The sequence below is a fragment of the Biomphalaria glabrata genome, chromosome 8 (genome assembly GCF_947242115.1).
Source record: "Biomphalaria glabrata chromosome 8, xgBioGlab47.1, whole genome shotgun sequence".
In the NCBI taxonomy this organism is placed as follows: domain Eukaryota; kingdom Metazoa; phylum Mollusca; class Gastropoda; family Planorbidae; genus Biomphalaria; species Biomphalaria glabrata.
In genome coordinates this window covers 9005926-9025879 of record NC_074718.1, presented here as the reverse complement: position 1 = coordinate 9025879, position 19954 = coordinate 9005926, and the positions used below count along the sequence as shown (strand labels likewise).

Below are 19954 nucleotides of genomic sequence, written 5' to 3'. Positions count from 1 at the left end.
TTACTGTACTTTTATTTATATATGAATATAACACTTGCTCGCACGAATATGTCGAGTACTTCAAATGCCAACTTCACCTCCCTCTAGCATTCTGGAAGACTATTCCATGCGTAGAATATAGACTAAGTGCCTCAACTTGAGACATTTCTTTTAAAGTTGTCACATTTGTTGCGTAATGTACATACATTTCTGGACCTCCAACTTTTTCAACTTGCTTTTTGACTCTGTACATTTTCCACTCCACAAAGCTTTACTTTTTAAATCGATCAATTGAATTTCTAGAGATCCATTATCAATTTCAAATGGCTCAATGTGGATTTCGTTACGATTTGTGTTGAGAGGATTTATTAGGAATGCTTGAATAGTTTTGTTGAACTACTCAAATCTGTCAAGAAACTCATCTTTGATTTTTTTTTATAACTGTGCTGAAGTAATTTGTGTCAATATTTGCACTGGTTTTATTGCGAGACTGCTTCAGACATTGAAATTGAAGTAAGTGCATATATTATGCCAAAAAAAAATATATTTTTTTCTTCAAAATAAAGTAATTCTTCTACCAAAACGGTGGTTTACTTTCCTTGTAGTTTTAGATTCAGCTCATTTCCTTTCGCTCTTACTTCCACCATATAGTACAATTTTTTCAACCATTTGTCGTTCTCTTATTTAGGGTGATTAATGCTTGTTTCATTTAGGAATGTATTTATTTCATTCAAGCACAAAGCAAAAGTTTCAAGCCATCGCACTTCATTGTAAAGAAGGATGTCGGAATACTGTGTCTCCATCTCGTTAAAGAGTTCTTTTAAATAAAGATCGTAGAGTGCTTTTGATAAGATGATGTTTACTATCTTGATTATCAAATTTATGACTTCAACTATTTCGGCCATAAATGTTTGGGCACAAAGCGCTTCTTCCTGTATGTGAAATGTAAGAATTCGGTGGTTTATTTGGCTCGAAGAATCGTTGTTGCTCCTTAACTTTTCCTGTCATACTTCTGGCTCCATCAGTTGCTGCTTAAACGATTTTATTTAACTCGATCTTATTGTCTTTAAGGCATTTCTGCACGGCATTTGCTCTATCTTCCCCTCTAGTTTGTCATGAGAGTAGCAATCCTGGAAGATCTTCTTTTGGACCTTACGAAGGCATATACCAGACCAAATGGACAACTTGTACCGTGCCTTTTTATGTCGCTAGGCTAGCAAGTGATAAGGCAGAAGAAAATTGAATATCTTCCACCTGGAAATATGTTACATTTGAAGATATTTTAGCTATTCTATCTTGTACTGTTTTAGCTGATAGTGGCATAGCTTTGACTTTTTTTCAAGGTTTCTGTTTTTGTTGTTTTGTTGAAATCACGAAACTGTTCTTCAGACGCACGTAGGAAGCAGTATTTGACATACTCACCATCTGAAAATGGTTTGCCTTTTTGTGCAATTTCTATTGGTACCGTAAAGCTTGCCAGATTAGCATAACTTGTAGATGTTTCTAACTTTGAGAAGATCATTCGCTTCTAACTCATTTACTTAAAACAACAAACTATACGTCACAGCCAAAGCACGCTGTGAAGATACCGTTTCGTCTTGCGTCGAAAGAGAATTAAAACCTACATAGAAACATCCGACCATGGCGTCATTTGAGAGCTTCCGACGACTGACGACACGTGTAATGGGGGGTGGTATAAGGCTGAGAGATAGAATCGGAGCCTACTCTTCGTTAAAAGATTCAGAACTATTTGAAAAATGTTTCGATAAAATAAATAATATTTGCATATGGAATTAAAGAGCCGCAGCTTCACGTCCAAAGAGCCGCATGTGGCTCGCGAGCCGCAGGTTGCCGACCCCGGACCTAGGAGAAGGACAACTATGAAGTCAAACCTCTGCTGCCTTGCAGCTATACCCAATCGTGGGAAAGGCTTCGGGAGTCAACCCTGAGGAAAAAATCAGGAGCTGGCGACCCTTAGCCAGTTCACAGCACTCTGCTAGGGTGTAGCAGAGCGACGCCGCTGACCCCAAACTGTATGAGACTTGCCATTCATCAGCTGCGATGAGACGGTGGAACTGCTGTTACGGTCGTTGACTTGTAGCACCAAACTACTGGTAGACAACTAACTATACAAAGCAATCCTTTTCAGTCTAGCATTAAGGAGTGGTCCCCTGTAAGACTGCTGACGACAATGCCTTATATGTTGCATCATTCACAACCAATCGCTAACCTTTTCCCAGTCACCATAGAAACACAAACACATACCATAATTTTGGGCGACATCGTTCAGACCATAGCTAATGCCCAGGCATTCATCTTATTTTCTTAGATGATCCATAGTCGCCTGACAACTGGAGGAGGCTCTAATATTTCTACACTGAGGATGAAAGCCTGTAAACACTTGGAAGTCAAAATGAATAATAGTGCAGAGTTTCTACTTGATCTGAGAATGGGAAGTGGGAGAAATAGCGTGCTCAGAATGTGTACCAGACAGACAGACTGAGTGCTTATAATAAGCTTTGTACAAATCAGAAGAGCTTATACCAGCGCAAATTACTATGTCAGATTGTGTGCGTGAGGGCGCAGGTCAAATGACGCAATCATTTCGTGTGTTTCGTATCTCAGTCTAGAACTTTCTTGTAAAAAAAGGTAAAATATACTAGGGAAATCTAGACACAGATCAAGTTGAAACTTGGCATAATTATTCATTGCCAATGACAACACATGAATAAAAAAATAGCCAATTAGTTAATTGATTATTAATTATTTTGTTTATATACAAAATGTACTCCGCTAAGGAGAGATAAACCTGGAGTAGAGAATTAGGTCGTTCGCTTTTAAATTATAGACTTTTTTTTTTTAGACTATAAAGCCTTCTAATTTTATAAGCACTTGAATAGCTTATTGGCTAACACGTTGGCCTTCCATCGTGGAGGCTCGAGACCTCGAGTTTGAACAGTTCAAATTGTAATTAACTTTTATGTATATGGGCCTATTTTATATAGCTTTTGAGAAAAGGCAGCATAGAAACCTTCTCCCAGATACCCACTTTAACCCTATCTCCAACTAGTCCACAAAAGTGATAGGACCATAATGCACTGAGCATTCTAAAAGCATGAAAGTTGAGATGAGAACAAAAACAATTAATAAAAAATATTTCCGATAAAAAACATATATTATTGTTAGTTGAGATCTATTTTAAAAAAATTAATCACACAATTGATACAATGTCACTCAATAGAAAAGATTTTTTTTTTTAAATCAAATTGTTAACAAAGGTCTGATAACTGTGATTAACGTTTAGTTTCAAAATCTCCAATGTGTGCGGAAAGGGAGGTGGGCGTAATTTGAGAGTTAAAATCTTTCTTTCATTCCAAATCCAACGATGACTATAGTTTCTGACAAAAAAAAAAGGGGGGGGGGAGGGAAAGGGCGGAATCAATGTGCAATAGGTAGATGTGAGTTAGATTAATGGGCCAGGATAGATTTGTACCATTTAATAATTCACCAGCAATTATGAGATGCTTTAAGAGGAAACCTAACGCCCCACCCCCACCCCCATTTTTGTTTCATCTTTTTTTTTTATTCGGCGCTCGCCCTTCTGCCTCGTAGCTTTTCTCAAATCCCAGCAACCCTAGCGCCGCCATGAGCATGAACAAATTGACCCTCACCCCGTCACGACTGCTATTGCGATGGCTACTGCGCATGCGTGTTGGAACTGGAAAAGTGTGTTGATGTTTTCTCTCTCTCTCTCTCTCTCTCGCTTTTTTAAATTGTCGGATTGAACTCTACAAGAGTGTTTACAACAAGGGTTTGTTGACGATTTCAATAATGCAGCAGAAGCAGAGCAGCCAAAGTTGGTTATTTACCACCAGATTTTGGGTATTTTGATTATTAACCTTTGTTCGTTTTTAATAAGTACAGTTATTGGCTTACCTTGTCAGTCCGGCGGTAGATTTAAAGTGCAACAAGTAAAACTATTGAATGCTACATTTTCTACAAACTAATAATAATAATAATAATAATAAGGCTTGTCTTCGAGTAACTACTATAGTTGTAACGGAAAGATCGAATTAATTAAAAAGCAGAAAGTTTTAAATTGTGAAACCACCTAGCAACTTTTTAGCGAAACAAAAAATACAGATCTCTACTCTGTGATACAAAGTACAAGTGGACCATCCGGTGTCCTGTTAAGGTACTAGTGTATCGTCTATCCCTGACGTGGCGCTCTGGTGGTCATTAGAGGAGACAATTAGGCCAATAGGGAAGCAAAACAGAGCCCCCGTTAGAGTTCCTAAAGCAAAAGTCCTTTACACTGGCGGGGGTGAAAAAAAAAGGGCCAACAAGTATGTCACTATCTACCCACTAAGGGGCCGATTTGTATGGCGGGCACTCGCGAGCTTCTGTGGTACAGAGGAGGAACAAAGGGGAGATTCCACGGTGTGCTCGGCCTTCAGCCTCGCTTCTAACCGAAGCGTTTGAGGATACGATCCATCGGTAATAGGGATTTAAATGTACATCTGTTTGGATATTTCCAAGACAGAAATTTGTTCAGTCGTAGATGGCGGCGAGCTTCTGTTTGCCTTGAGTTCCAAGAGTCTCCGATTACGAAGTTTCCTGTTCAGATACTAGTGGACAGTCCAGCTTCCTGTTCAGATACTAGTGGACAGTCCAGCTTCCTGTTCAGATACTAGTGGACAGTCCAGTTTCCTACCCATGCACTTATGTACAGTCCAGCTTCCTGTTCAGATAAAAGTGGACAGTCCAGTTTCCTACCCAGGCACAAATGTAAGTCCAGTTTCCTGTTCTCATAGTTCTACAGGGTATGACATAAATACAATGGAAGTGAGGATACGATTTTTTGTTTCTAAGACCGATGGCCGTGTTAAGCCTGTTAGATATTGGATTACATTTGGAGTTTTGTTATTACCTGCTGGAAATAGACAGCAGGTTTGAGAAAGCGTATTTATGTGTAACGAGCTCCAGGCTTTGTTCTAGCCGCCAAGCACCGCCCTCCTCCAGCTGCCCCACTGTCCAGACGCTAATGTTAACGCGAGGTTTTCAGTCATCTGGTACAGGGGGGGGGGGGGCTCAATCGAGACCATTCGTTACAGGAGGCCTCAACACTGACCTGCAACGTTACAACCTGTGGGCAGTTTAGACCAATAGCTTGTTGCCACGTCGTACACACTTGTCTCGTTGCAACGAGCTATTGGCTCAGGCCTTTGTAACGACTGGTCTCGGTTCAAATCCTTGGAGCCGCTAGAGCCTACTTTTGAGAAACAGTGTTTTAAATCAAGATCATCAGTGCTACATAAATAACAGGGGGGGGGGGTACTCTTGGGATTCAAGAATAAGAACAAAAAAATAACAAATGATAATTTGGGATAATATTAGTTTTCTAGTTAATACATTTCATCTTTGTTGTAAAATGTTTTACATGTTTCGGATGTTCATTCAGAGTTGAAGATAGTTTATTTCCTAGTCCAAACCTCCCGCAGGATGACGGGGGTTGGGAGCGGCAGGATTTGAACCCTCGACCATCGATAAATCCGTACGACAGTCCAGCGCGCAAACCGCACGACCAGGCAGCCAGCCTAGACCAGGCAGCCATTTCATGCTAGAAGATAATCATGTGAATTATACTTAACATAGCAGTACAGAATAATGGCTGGTGGGTTTGGAACATACGACCACCGTGACGATGGTATAAAGCTTTAAATCATAGAGCCTTTCATTTTAACTCTTAGCAAGCTGACATACTGTATCGCGAATGCTGTAATCAGTGGCAAGGGTGGTCCTGTGATAGGGCGGGGGTGATTTCAGACCTCGCGTTCTCCCCTAGGCGTCGAAACCTTTGTCTTTATGTACGACTCAAAAGCAGGAAGAGTTTAGAAAGTGAAAAAGGGGGGGGGGGCCTCCACAATGGAAATTGCAGGATGTGACATTTACAAAGACATTTTATAGAGAATATCTCTTTAAAATAGAAGCACAGACATGTATTGTACCTAGACTGGACATGGAAATATCTTAACACTACAAAAAAAAAAAATTGTCGTGAAAAACTTCAAAAAAGCTGAGAAAAAAAAAGGCTTTATTTTTGTAAAGTAGTTATAAGAAATAAAGTTGTTGTTTTTTCAACCCTAACCTATGTAACGTATAATTTAATGTTTAGATCTGCATCTAGTAACTGAACATCAAAAATAAGAGCACTTTCGTCCCATAATTAATATTCAGCAATTTTCAGATACGCAATGTAGAAAGATCTAAGTAATTAATCTATTTAAATGTACTGTTGTAACTCTAAGGCAAGCACTCAACGAAAGGCAGGAGGTAATAATAGCCGAGGTATTTATTTACAGTAAAAACAGGCATGGACTTCAGCCATCAAGTCCCAGAGTGTCCTATCTCAGGTGACACCAAGTCCTTTCCTATCTAAATACCAATACAGACCACCGACACACTTCCCAGTGCCGCCCCAGGTCCTCAACACAGTTCATAGATAGCATAAAGGACGTTCTCTTCAGTCAAGACAGCCCAGACTCCAACAACTTGCAGATCACTCCAGCCGGATCTACAAGACTAAAACAGTCCTTCCTCCTTGTATAAACATGTCTTCTCCTGCTAGTGTTGAATAGTGCTCCAATGCTCACCATCAGTGTGGCGCGGGAGCGGAGTTACAACAGTACATAAGATGATTAAAATCAACAGACTAGAATTATTTCGATCTAGGATTTTCGAAACATTATTTCAATGGAAACTAACAGGAAATGGCTTTATTTCATAGCTTTGCGTGAACATATAGTTCTCTTATTTTAGCCCATTCTATTAGAAATAGAAAAAAAATGGTATTGCCTTATTTCTTAACTTTGAAAACTAAAGATTATTACTTTTCTAAGACAGAAAAGATCGATTTTCCTTGATTACAGCTTGAAAAAGAGTTGTGATCTGATCATTATCAGATAGGAACTTGTTTCCGTTTTAGAGTCTAGGTATAACATGTGGTTTTCAGCTTTTAAAAGTGCTAGAAATGTGGAAACATGAAAGCAAAAGTTTATAGAAAAGGAAGTAGAATTAAACAATATAAAAACGTTTTTAAAAAAGATATTGAAAACTCAAATTAAAAAATGCGGTGAAAGAAATTACACAATAAAAAACAAATGATTACCCTCGACAATTACTTTCTCTCCAATCGTCTGCTCCTTCTCGCACAGCGGTTGTTCCGGCCCCTGATCAAAGAGCGGCAACTCGTCCTCGTGCTGCTTGAGTCGCTCCTCTTCGGTGATGTCGCACGATTCCTCGCTGGCCACGGGCACCACCATGGGGGGTGGCGGGGGCACGTAGCTGTTGGCGCTGTCGCTGTCAGCATGCTTCAGCTCGAGCTTCTCGGACCTGTCCTCGTTCTCCTGCGGGACCTGTCCGTCGTTATCCGCGGAATCCATGGCTCTGATGTTCCACGCGAGATCTTAATCAGCGGGATTTCAGTGTTCTGAATTGTCCGCTTCGGTTACAGAACCAATATATAAATAAATGAATGAACAGGCCAGGCCAGTTGTAGAAACGTCATCAGATGATCTGGCTCTAATAATTGTGTGGGGGGGAAAAAAGTTCATACGCTCTTCACAAAGGATAAATGTATACAGCTTTATATCAATACAAGACACTTAGACTGAACAATTAAGGCTATTATTGACCACTACGTGTAGGCGTGGCCCTTCATTGAACAGGTGTGAGTGGATTGCCCCCATTAACAAATACGTAGCACAACTTTAATTGTTCAACAACAATAACATACTATGACACTTTCAAAAATGCAGTTTACACCCCCCCCCCCTTTCCCCTTGATATGTCTAAGTACCAACAAGAAGAACTCAATTAATAGGTCAATGTCAAAAGCCAAGTATGCTAGTGCAGAAATCAATCAATTAGTCATTGTCAAAAGCCAAGAATGCTAGCACAGATGTCAATCAAATGGTCGATGTCAAATGCCAAGAATGCTAGCACAGATGTCAATCAATTGGTCAATGTCAAAAGCCAAGAATGCTAGCGCAGATGTCAATCAATTGGTCAATATCAAAAGCCAAGAATGCTAATGCAGAAGTCAATCAATTGGTCAATGTCAAAAGCCAAGAATGCTAATGCAGAAGTCAATCAATTGGTCAATGTCAAAAGCCAAGAATGCTAATGCAGAAGTCAATGAAATAGTCAATGCCAAAAGCCAAGAATGCTAGCACAGAAGTCGTGGCCTGTAACATAGTATTTACAGCGGACTATCTAGTTTTAAAATTAAAACGTTAAGCATAAGTAATAAGTATATATATTTAATTTCGGGATCTTTGAGTCCACCCAGCTCCCCTGATTTTAGCGGGGAAAGGTATAGGCGGTTGGTCATTGTGCTGGCCACATGACACCCTCGTTAACCGTGTGCCACAGAAACAGATGACCTTTACATCATCTGCCCTATAGACCACAAGGTCTGAAAGGGGAACTTTACTTTACTTTTATATAAAGGGATATCAGAAAACTTTCAAAGTCAGTAGATAGAGGAGTTGAAGTGAAAGAATTACTTCCGTTATTTCCATAAATTTGATTTCTGGTTCTGGAGTATGTCGCTGGCTATTGTATTCGGAAGAACAATTGTGCATGTCATGAAAATTATCACTTACAAAGACAATACACAGGAAATGATAGGAGATGTCAACCCTCCAAGGATCACTCTTTCCCCTCCACCTCCCTCTCGCTTTACGTTGAGATTACCTTTAAGTAAATTAAAATAATATTTTGTAAACTGAGCTTCAACTTCACCTATCCATTAGTCTGTTAGACCAATGGGGCAGACACAAGAATAGTCGACCATCTTTCTCCATTCCTCTCTAAGCTTAAACCTCGTAAACTGATATAACGCCGTGTAAAATTGAACTAAATTGCATGGTCACTTATTCATTTAAGGGTGGACAGTTCCTGTCATCAGCAATAAACTCTAAATGTTTGTTTTTTTAACTAGTGCAAATTAAGTTGTCATAAATTTACTGAGTGGAACATGAGTAGAAATTTCATTTCCAGGAATCACCTGAGTAGAAATTTCATTTCCAGGAATCACCTATACAGACATACAAACACACCAATTTCAACTCATTTCCTATTTATACCAATAGAGAGAGAGAGAGAGAGATGGAAGAGTGCTTTTGTTTTCCTTTAGTAGAGATGTCTAATATTAACGAACTTTCCTCTCAAACATCCCAACATCCCATGTTAAGTGAGTGCTACCTTGAGCTACAGCCAACGAGTTAGCACATTAGTATGGTAAAGTACTTTCTCTCTCTCTCTCTTTCTCTCTCTCTCTCTTACGATTTCTGTATGCTTATCACTTCTAGGAAAAGCATATAAATATCAGAAGGGGAAACAACTCTTGAAAAATGGGATCACACTGAGATGAAGTTAACAAACTTGCGATCATTGATAAATAAAAACAACCGTAGCATCTCCGGGCATATACTCTCTAGTTAGTACCTCTAACAATGCTCCCTTTCATACAGATACTGTAAATAGCACTGTTTGAAGAAGACAAAGCAGAGGCGGTCTTAAGGGGGGTAGAGAGTGGGGCAATCGGCCCAGGCCCCGTGCTTTAGGGGGCCTCGTGATATCAATATTCGTGGCCTTGATATGAAACTCGCCCAGGGCCCCGCGCACTGCTTATGACGCTTCTGAGTCCAACGCAACAGTTTAATATAAATCGAGCATAATAGCTGTAGGTAAGGATTTGTTTGTAAAAAGTTTTACATTTTTTGGATGTTTCTTCAGAGCTGAAGATAATCTACATCCTAGTCTACACCCCCCGCAGAACGACGGGGGATGGCAGCGAGCAGGGTCAGTGGCGTAGCTAGGGTGGGGGAGGAGGGGGGACAATTTTAAAATCACCCCGGGGGGGCCGAAATGTGTGTTTCTTACATTACAAATTTAATATTACTCAAAATGCAGGGGCCCCCAAAGTAGTCAAGCCCCCCACCCCCCCGGGTCCAAAAACGATGTAAAACTCCTAGCTACGCCCCTGGGCAGGGTATAAACCCGGGACCATCAAGAAGACTGAACGACAGTCCAGCGCGCATACAGCGCGACCAGGCAGCCATATTTATAACTATACAAAAGAGGCTTAAACTTGTTTATACCGAATCGCCCGTGACGTCTGCTTAGGTTTTACTACGTCTATTTGGTTGTTTTTTTTTTTTGTGTGGGGATATCAGCAGACTATCGATTCGATGGAATCGATGCTTCGATGCTTCTAAGTCGATATTGTTTTATTGTTGTTGCTTTAAAATTTTTATAACAATTTCTGGGTAATCACATTTGAGGTTTACTAGAACCGAATCGATATCAGCCAGCACTGAGGAAAAAAGGGAAACTATCCTCGTCAACCAACGTAGATCTTAAAAGTCATAAAAGAAAAGACTTGGAATTGAATCGACGCCAATCTATATAGACCAAGTAGTAGGAATCGAATTGACGTGAGCCTCCATAGACCAAAAGAAAAAAGAAAAGAAGTGGAATCGAATCGATGTCAACAGAGAAAAATAAATAAGAAATCGAATGTAAACCTTCATAGACCAACACGAGCTGGGCTTATGGTGACAAATAGCCACAGCCAAGAGATGCCGACCTCTAGGGCACCACTGAGTTCAAAATACAAGTAGGTCATGGTCAAGGTTAAATGACAATGATGAGTTTTTAAGCCAAGTTCAATGAGGAAAAAATGTGTTGAGAAGCACATGACTGTCTAGCGGACAGTAACTTTTTCCAGAGTTATATTGAGGTTCCGGGGGGCGTGGTGGTCGAGTGGTAACTCTGCACCTGGGTTCGAATCACGGTTAAACCTGAGATTTTGAACTTCAGCATTTTTAGGGCGCCGATGAATAAATTACTTTCCCCAACTCTAATGGGCACCTGACTTAAGTTTTTGGAAAGTAAAGGCGGTTGGTCGATGGCCACATGACACCCTGCTCGTTTACCGTTGGCCAAAGACCAAGATGACCTTAACATCATCTGCCCCATAGACCGCATGGTCTGAAATAGGAACTTTGATTTTATATTGAGGTTCTGGCAAACTATAAAATCCATTCTATAGAATAAAAAGTAAAGTGGCAGATGATGTTAAGGTAATCTGATTCTATGGCCAACGGCTATCGAGCAGTGTGTCTTGTGTCCAGCACAACGACCAACCGCCTATACTTTCCCCCAACCAAAGTCAGGTACCCACTAGAGTAGGGTGGACTAAGGGGCGCCCTAAAAATCCCGAAATTCAAAATCCCAGCCTTCACCGAGATTCGAACCCAGGACTTCAGGTTCAGAAGCCAAGCGCTTAACCACTCAGCCACCGCGCCCCACATTCTATAGAATGCAAATCAGGAAATAGTGAAAATATTTCTTACTTTGTCTGAAAACACCTGACATTCTAAAGAATAAATTTCGCACTTTGATCGTAACTTTACCATCTATATGGACACACTTTGCATCTATTAAATAGTGCTATCATTATATCGTTCGAGTTATGCAATACCCGGTACATGTATTTTCAAGTTTTTTTTCAACTAACCTCTGACCTTGTGGTCAAGTGATCCTTAACTTACTTCCTCGTTCTGTTTAATTAGCTCTAGTGTACTTCACAGCCCCCACAATGGGAGGACATTCAAACAATAGGCCAATTTTCAAAACTCAATGAACTCGCAATATTTTGTTTTTAATGAAGTGCCCAAGCGCAGGCCCAGGTTACAATATTCGCTGTCGTGTATATGTCTGATTGTTTCACAAGGGGGAGAGGCTTTCCTCTCAGGCTTAAAACAACGAAAGAGGTGGGGGTTGGGGGCTGAGAGGAAGATGAGGAAAGAGAATGAGAGAGAAAGATGGAAAGAGAATGAAAGAGAAAGATGGAAAGAGAATGAGAGAAAAAGATGGAAAGAGAAGGGCAGAGAGAAAGGGGTGGGAGTGGAAGGAGAGAGGCGAGAAAAAAAGAGAGAAGGGAGGGAGAGAATGATGTAAAGAGGGAGAGGAAAGAGAGGGGTGATATAATGAGAGAATGAGAGTGCGGAGGAGATAGGTAGAAAGAATGGGGAGAGAGATTGAGATAGAAGGACATGGGTGGTCACAGCAGGGACTTCAATAAGAAAACAAATTCAAAAGAGGAGAATATAATTGTAACGGAGAAAGGGGGGCGAAAGGAAGAGACTGAGAGAGTAGGAGAAGAGAGGGTCGTGGCTGGAACGCTACGAAACAACTAAACATTTTCATAAAAAAATATTGTATTATATGAGTATATGGTAGTAAGTACTTCCATTTTATTTGGTACCATGTTTTGATTACTTTTTGTTTCTTTTTTACTTGACTTCAGTTCTACTTTTAAATCATCAATGTCACTATGGCATTTTTGTTTGAGTGGCTGAATCCAACATTACGTTTTCTATTGAATGGGTTTTCAAGGTTTCAGCATGTCTGATCAATTCTTTTTCTACTTGGCTATTTACAATACCACTATGCTCTCTGGGTTAAAATGTGATCAACTTTCTAAAAACATTTAATTAAACGACTCAAATAAAGGTTACTTTAATTCACGCCCTAGAAAACAAAAATGCCATCGAGACCTAGCGCGAACAAAAAAAAAAAGTTCCCAAAAACAGAACTGATTCCCAGGCTCTACAAAAGAACATTCTAGAGTAGAGCTCAATGCAGTGTTTACATAGCAGTTGTGACCTACTTTCATCTTGACAAGGCGGTTCATGCCGGGATCGATTTTCTGTTGTCACTGACAAGACTCCCAATGATTTGATTGAAAATGTGAGGGCAGCTTAGCGCCATGACACGACCTTCTCAACACATGAATACATTGTTCTGTAGTGTCCAGCCACAGTGATGCAATTGAATTGCTGCCAAGCTAGTAAATTTTTTACATCCTGTTAGCGCTAAACAGATTCTAGGACATAATCTTCGCGTGATCAGTGCATTTGCGCAGCGTCGACATGTGCTGATAGATACAAGAGGGACTTCGCCGTTAAATAATATAGAGCCCATTGCTGTAATGGCAGGCATGTGCTTTGGGGGCGAATTATCATAAATGGAGTCTTCGGTGTATCCGGTAAACAGAAAACGGAGGCGTTGATAAGCTATGCATTTTAGAATGCACTTTTGAGAACGGAACAATCAAATTTCTAAGCTTTCACACTAGTTGAATACTTGATTTTTATGATATAGTTGGCAACATTACAATGTGAATATGGCGTCCTTGACATTGTTAATTGTGTCTATTTATATCTCTCGCACTCTTACTCTTCATTTTCGTACGTTTTTTCGTTAGGTTACATTATATTCCCCCCACATTTACCATTGTCTCTTTTACTGTATTTGTATTGCTTAATGGTGGTAAGTAAAACAGATCACTAATATCAAAATGAACTCAAAGAAAAGATGACTTTGATTGACTAAAGGCTGAACGTCCACAACAGAAAGCTTTGCACTATTAGTTCAATGAACAGAACGATAAATCCGCTTACATAAGACTCCTCACATATGCAGCCTCAGATGAGCCGCCTCACATATGCCGCCTCACAAAGCCTCATTTGTCTGCATTATTATATTCAGCCATATTTTGCAAAGGTTCATAGGTACCCACGTACTTTTCACTATCGCATAGTGAGAGAAAAAAAAAAGTGAGCTAATGAAATCTATTAGAAACACAAAAGGTGAGGCATGGGATTAAGTGAGACCAAGACAAAAGAAAGCATGAACTAATTCCTAAGTGTGTTACAATAGAATGTAACAACGTAGGTGGGGTCTGTGTATTGTATGTAAATTTGTTACAAGGTATTTTGCTTTTATTTCACAGGTAAGAAGACATATACCTTAAGACATGGGGAAAGATTAGAAGCAGTTATTTTAGAGGCAAAGTGAAGAGGAGAGAGAGAGAGAAGGAATATATATATAGATATATAGGTATAGATAGATACTAAGACAGATAGATAGATAGATAGATAGATAGATAGATAGATAGATAGATAGATAGATAGATAGATAGATAGATAGATAGATAGATAGATAGATGGATGGATAGGTGGTTGGGTGGGTGGGTGGATGGATGGATGGATGGGTAGGTAGGTAGGTCGGTCGGTAGGTAGATAGATAGATAGATAGATAGATAAAGAGAGATTGTAGTTTGGTAGATTTAAAAAAATGGGTAGGTTCGTAGAAAGCTTGGTACACTAAAAAAAATTGATTTTAAACTTATGCACAAGTTATCCAGTCTACAACTTCAACAGTCGTGAGTTAGGCATGCATAGATCTAGAATACAGGCTCATTTACCCTAGACTACGACGCATACATTTCAAAACTACCCCCCTCCAACTTCCACTGACAACATCACTATTAGTACGCCAACGACCAGGCCTACACAGTCAGCACGGACCAACAACAACCTCTGTTCAACAGTAGTGATTCCTAGACTCTACGGTACCACTGCTAGTATAGTACTCCAGGAGTTAACTATCAGGAATACACACAAACACTCGTAGGAACTGCTCATAGAATCATCACTTTGCTGCACACAATTTTTTTCTATTTTTCCAGAATTATCGTGTGAACAGGGTAAAAATAACAGTTGTGAAAATAAGTATCTCCTTTTTTTGCAGAAATATAACGTTTAAAGAGCGCATTAATACATAGCAAGCACTGCATGCGGTAGAGACACACAATTTTGTATCACCCACCAATAACGCTAGTCCAACTGTTGAAACGATTGGCGAGATGGGGGGGGGGAGGAATCGTATTCCTTCACGTCAAACTTACACACACACACACACGCACGCGCGCACACTCACACAAGTATAAACCCTAGCGTTACGAGGCAATGGTATCAGCGCCCGGGTGCGATGGACGCGTAGATACGAACGAGCGCGGGGGCCGGCTACTGGCACCGCTCAGGCCCTTCCATGCTGTGAGTGGAGCGTCCGCGCAGGGAGTGAGGCCGTGGATGAGCGGAGGTCTGAAAATAAAATAGTGTTAGGGGGGAAGGGAGGGTAGAAATGAGAGAGAGAGAGAGATGGGGGAGGGAGGGTTGAACTATCGCGAGAGCCGAAGATAGTAGGTAATTGGAAGTTAGAAAATATCCGAAATACAAACAAAATCAAATAAAAAGACGACAACCTGGGGAAGATTATGGATTAGACTCGGTTAGGGTTAAGGTTATAATAATTCTCATAAGGAATAGTCTCAGGAATCAGGCATTTGAACGCAAGAAGTTAGTGTTAGTGATTTAATCTTTATGGATTAGACTCTGTTAGGGTTAAGGTTATAATAATTCTCATAATGCATTTTGTCAGGAATCAAGCATTTAACTTAAGAAGTTAGGGTTAGTGATTTAATCTTTATGGATTTGACTCTGTTAGGGTTAAGGTTATAATAATTCTTATAAGGAATAGTGTCAGGAATCAAGCATTTAACTTAAGAAGTTAGGGTTAGTGATTTAATCTTTATGGATTTGACTCTGTTAGGGTTAAGGTTATAATAATTCTCATAATGCATTTTGTCAGGAATCAAGCATTTAACTTAAGAAGTTAGGCTTAGTAATTTAATATTTTTGGATTTGACTCTGTTAGGGTTAAGGTTATAATAATTCTCATAATGCATTTTGTCAGGAACCAAGCATTTAACTTAAGAAGTTAGGGTTAGTGATGTACTTAATTAACTCATTGTTTACAAGCTAAGTCTGAACCACGAAATCTTTTCTACATTCTAGACAAACGCCTCGGCGATCTCTGCGAGGTATGAGCAACATTAATGGTGGGAATAATAATAATACTCTACATCTACATTACTGCACACCGGGGTGCACACTTAAATTCAGCATCTGAGATACGCGTATGGGGGCTGGAGAGGAGGTGGGGGTAAATAGGAGGAAGCAGTAAAGGAGAGAGGAGGGCATGTTCCAAAAAAAAAAGTAATTGGAAGAATGACAACTTTCTTAAATTAAGACAAAACTGTGGTTGCAAGCAGTAGTGTTTTGAAAGAAGTGGGGGCAGGTACACTGATATACATATAGGTAATGGTTGACTGGAAAGGTTTCAATTATGAGACGCTACTTTAGAGATTAAAACATGCAGATTGTGCGAACAAGTTTGTCGGTTACCTACAGATTTGAAGAAAAAAAAACTTGATGGGTACCTACAGATTAGAAACAAAACTTGATGGGTACCTACAGATTTGAAACAAAGCTTGATGGATACCTGCAGATTTGAAACAAAACTTGATGGGTACATACAGATTTGAAACAAAGCTTGATGGATACCTGCAGATTTGAAACAAAACTTGATGGGTACATACAGATTTGAAACAAAACTTGATGGATACCTGCAGATTTGAAACAAAACTTGATGGGTACATACAGGTTTGAAACAAAACTTGATGGATACCTGCAGATTAGAAACAAAACTTGATGGGTACATACAGATTTGAAACAAAACTTGATGGATACCTGCAGATTTGAAACAAAACTTGATGGGTGCATACAGATTTGAAACAAAACTTGACGGATACCTACTGATTTGAAACAAAACTTGATGGATGCATACTGATTTGAAACAAAACTTGATGGATATCTGCATATTTGAAATAAAGCTGATAAATCTTGACTTTGATCCACCCTTTCCAGTTTCTCCATAAGACTGATTTATGGAACAGCCGATATTACATTAATGCGAACATCTTCTAAGCTTTTAGTTCTATATGATAATTATGATTATGTATGTAAACGTACACTTAACTTCGATATAGCATTTTTTAGTAACATTGTAGATATTGAAGTTGAAGATCGAACAAATACACTCTTCCTTACAACTTAACCACTATAGTAGTGCAGGTTTTTAGAGGTACACAAGAAAACATTTATATGAAAAGATTTTGATGGAGAGGTTTGGGTGAATACTGAAGTATTAATTGCACACCTGCGATATGACGCATCTCTATACCCACCTAAAATATGTCAATGATAAACAATGTAACATTTGCAGAACGAAACAACCTTTATTTTTTATACGTGCACTGGGCTGCCATGGGGCTAGAGCCGACCTTAACAACACGATATTCAGAAGAAAGAAAAAGTATGTTAATCGCGTACATTAAACCGAAATGTTCGCTACTGAATGTTTCTTGAGAATCCATCAAACCTTTCTTCAGTGAAGACCAACCATGGACAAACTAGTATACGCCCGTTTATTTTCTGTTGTTTTTTTTTTAATTCACAACGTATCAGCAAAAAGAAATCTAATTGGTGTGAGGTAAGACCCTGTCCCTCTATTCTCTTAGATCCCGTGTCTATCACTCATTCTCTTTGTCTCTCCCCCTCCCCATGTCTCTCTCTCTCTCAATCTATCTATCTATCTATTTATCTGTCCCTATCTATCTATCTATTTATTTATCTGTCCCTATCTATCTATCTATTTATCTGTATCTATCTATTTATTTATCTGTCCTTATCTATCTATCTATCTATCTATTTATTTATCTGTCCCTATCTATCTATCTATCTATCTATTTATTTATCTGTATCTATCTATTTATTTATCTGTCCCTATCTATCTATCTATCTATATATCTATCTATTTATCTGTATCTATCTATTTATTTATCTGTCCCTATCTATCTATCTATCTATCTATTTATTTATCCGTCCCTATCTATCTATCTATTTATCTGCATCTATCTATCTATTTATTTGTCTCTATCTATCTATCTATCTATTTATCTGCGTCTATCTATCTATCTATCTATCTATCTATCTATCTATCTATCTATCTATCTATCTATCTATCTATCTATCTATCTATCTATCTATTTATCTGCATCTATCTATCTATTTATTTGTCTCTATCTATCTATCTATCTATCTATCTATCTATCTATCTATCTATCTATCAATCTATCTATCTATCTATTTATTTATCTGTCCCTATCTATCTATCTATTTATCTGCATCTATCTATCTATTTATTTGTCTCTATCTATCTATCTATCTATCTATTTATCTGCGTCTATCTATCTATTTATCTATCTATCTATCTATCTATCTATCTATTTATCTGCATCTATCTATCTATTTATTTGTCTCTATCTATCTATCTATCTATCTATCTATCTATCTATCTATCTATCTATCTATTTATCTATCTATCAATCAATCTATCTATCTATCTATCTATCTATCTATCTATCTATCTATCTATCTATTTATTTATCTGTCCCTATCTATCTATCTATTTATCTGCATCTATCTATCTATTTATTTGTCTCTATCTATCTATCTATCTATCTATCTATTTATCAGCATCTATCTATCTATCTATCTATCTATCTATCTATCTATCTATCTATCTATCTATCTATCTATTTATTTATCTGTCCCTATCTATCTATCTATTTATCTGCATCTATCTATCTATTTATCTGTCTCTATCTATCTGTCTATCTATCTATCTAATCTATCTATCTATCTATCTATCTATCTATCTATCTATCTATCTATCTATCTATCTATCTATCTATCTGTCTGTCTGTCTGTCTGTCTGTCTGTCTGTCTGTCTGTCTGTCTGTCTGTCCGTCCGTCCGTCCGTCCGTCCGTCCGTCCGTCCGTCCGTCCGTCCGTCCGTCAGTCAGTCAGTCAGTCTGTCTGTCTGTCTGTCTGTCTGTCTATCTATCTATCTATCTATCTATCTAATTTATCTATTTCTGTATAGCTCTCGAGCTTATTAAAACAAATTGAAACAAGTGATAGACTCTAGACCTTTCATTTACACACAGCTACAATCCCGGCCACAGCTTCGACTACAGATCACACACATGCTGTGTGTGTATACGTTAACTGACGAGATGTTCTTTGCTTTGTTGCAGAGTTTCCTATTCTATCATGGACATGTCTCATTCAGCGTTTTGTTTGTTTATATAATAAAACATTCTGTTTACATTGAGGTTTTATTGATGTTGTTTTCTGTGAGGTTTTCTTTCACCGGTAATTCACTGTATCAGGTGTACAGCAGAGTACGGACGTATTGATATGACAAGCTACGTGTTTTGCTAAACAAATAATCATTTCTTTGCAAAATCAGTAGGGCCTACAGTCAAATCAAATGTCTAAGCTCATCTGCTTGAAACACAAAGTAATTCTAATTATTTAGTTGGGAACAGAGAACTTTCAATAAGGCGTCTTTAATGTTGTTTAATCAGAGGCGTAGTTAGGGTGGGGGGAGGGAGGGGGAGAATCTGAAACTTGAGACAAAAGAGAGACAAAACGAGAGAGGAGATAAACTGAAAAAGAGAGGGTAGAGAAGAGAGTGAGAGGAGAATGACAGGGAAAAACTGGTACGAATACAAATAGAGGAGACAACGGGAGAAGTTTAAAATTGTAAAACCTGAGTATGTTAAGTCACTTCATGTTTCTTTCTTGAACTTATAATGTGATTCCGTCGTGACTACACTCTTTACAACAGTGCAGATATTTTAAAAGCAGTTTCTAATGTGGAAAAAAAATGTATTTGTTGTCTGTTCTCATTTGGAATAAAAAATATCCCTACTTTATCCAGTACACCACTCTGTGTCTTCATGCGCTAAGTGACTCCAGTGCACAATCGAAGTCCTCTTTTTGCACTGTTCAGGCCAAACTTCGACTCACTGTTCCCCATCCACCCTGTGGGGAGGAAGAGGAAACCGTGTCTCATATTCTTTTCGACTGCGCCAGACTTGCTGAATTCCGTCTCGACAGGTCCGGGAAGCCACAAGTTCTTGACCTGCACGGTGACACACACAGGTGCACTGCGCTCAACTACAAGGTTTCCGTTCCGGGGGATTTCCAAGTCTTCACTCACTGGAGCTTCACGAGGATGATACTGGCCGCCAATAGAATAAAATAAGCGAGTTTTATTTCTTCAATGGTTTGGTGTATTGACTTAC

The 19954-nt window shown here is 39.0% G+C and overlaps 1 protein-coding gene across 16 annotated transcripts in view; it reads right to left on the bottom strand.

Annotated features, from left to right (window-relative positions):
• LOC106064390 (myelin proteolipid protein-like) overlaps positions 1–19954 on the bottom strand; it is a 73651-nt gene that overhangs the window by 37589 nt on the left and 16108 nt on the right. Inside the window, exons 1-2 of one of the 16 annotated variants that reach the window (XM_056037924.1) lie at positions 14321–14751; positions 7148–7597 (exon numbers count right to left, since the gene is read on the bottom strand). The exons of 5 other annotated variants lie outside the window; for them this stretch is intronic. In XM_056037924.1, the coding sequence (XP_055893899.1) occupies positions 7148–7421 (274 nt within the window). In that variant the 5' untranslated portion in view covers positions 7422–7597; positions 14321–14751. Of the gene's footprint in view, positions 1–7147; positions 7623–11402; positions 11863–14320; positions 14752–19954 lie in introns of those variants that run through there. 10 more of the 16 variants (XM_056037925.1, XM_056037923.1, XM_056037926.1 and 7 more) reach the window with 10 other exon arrangements.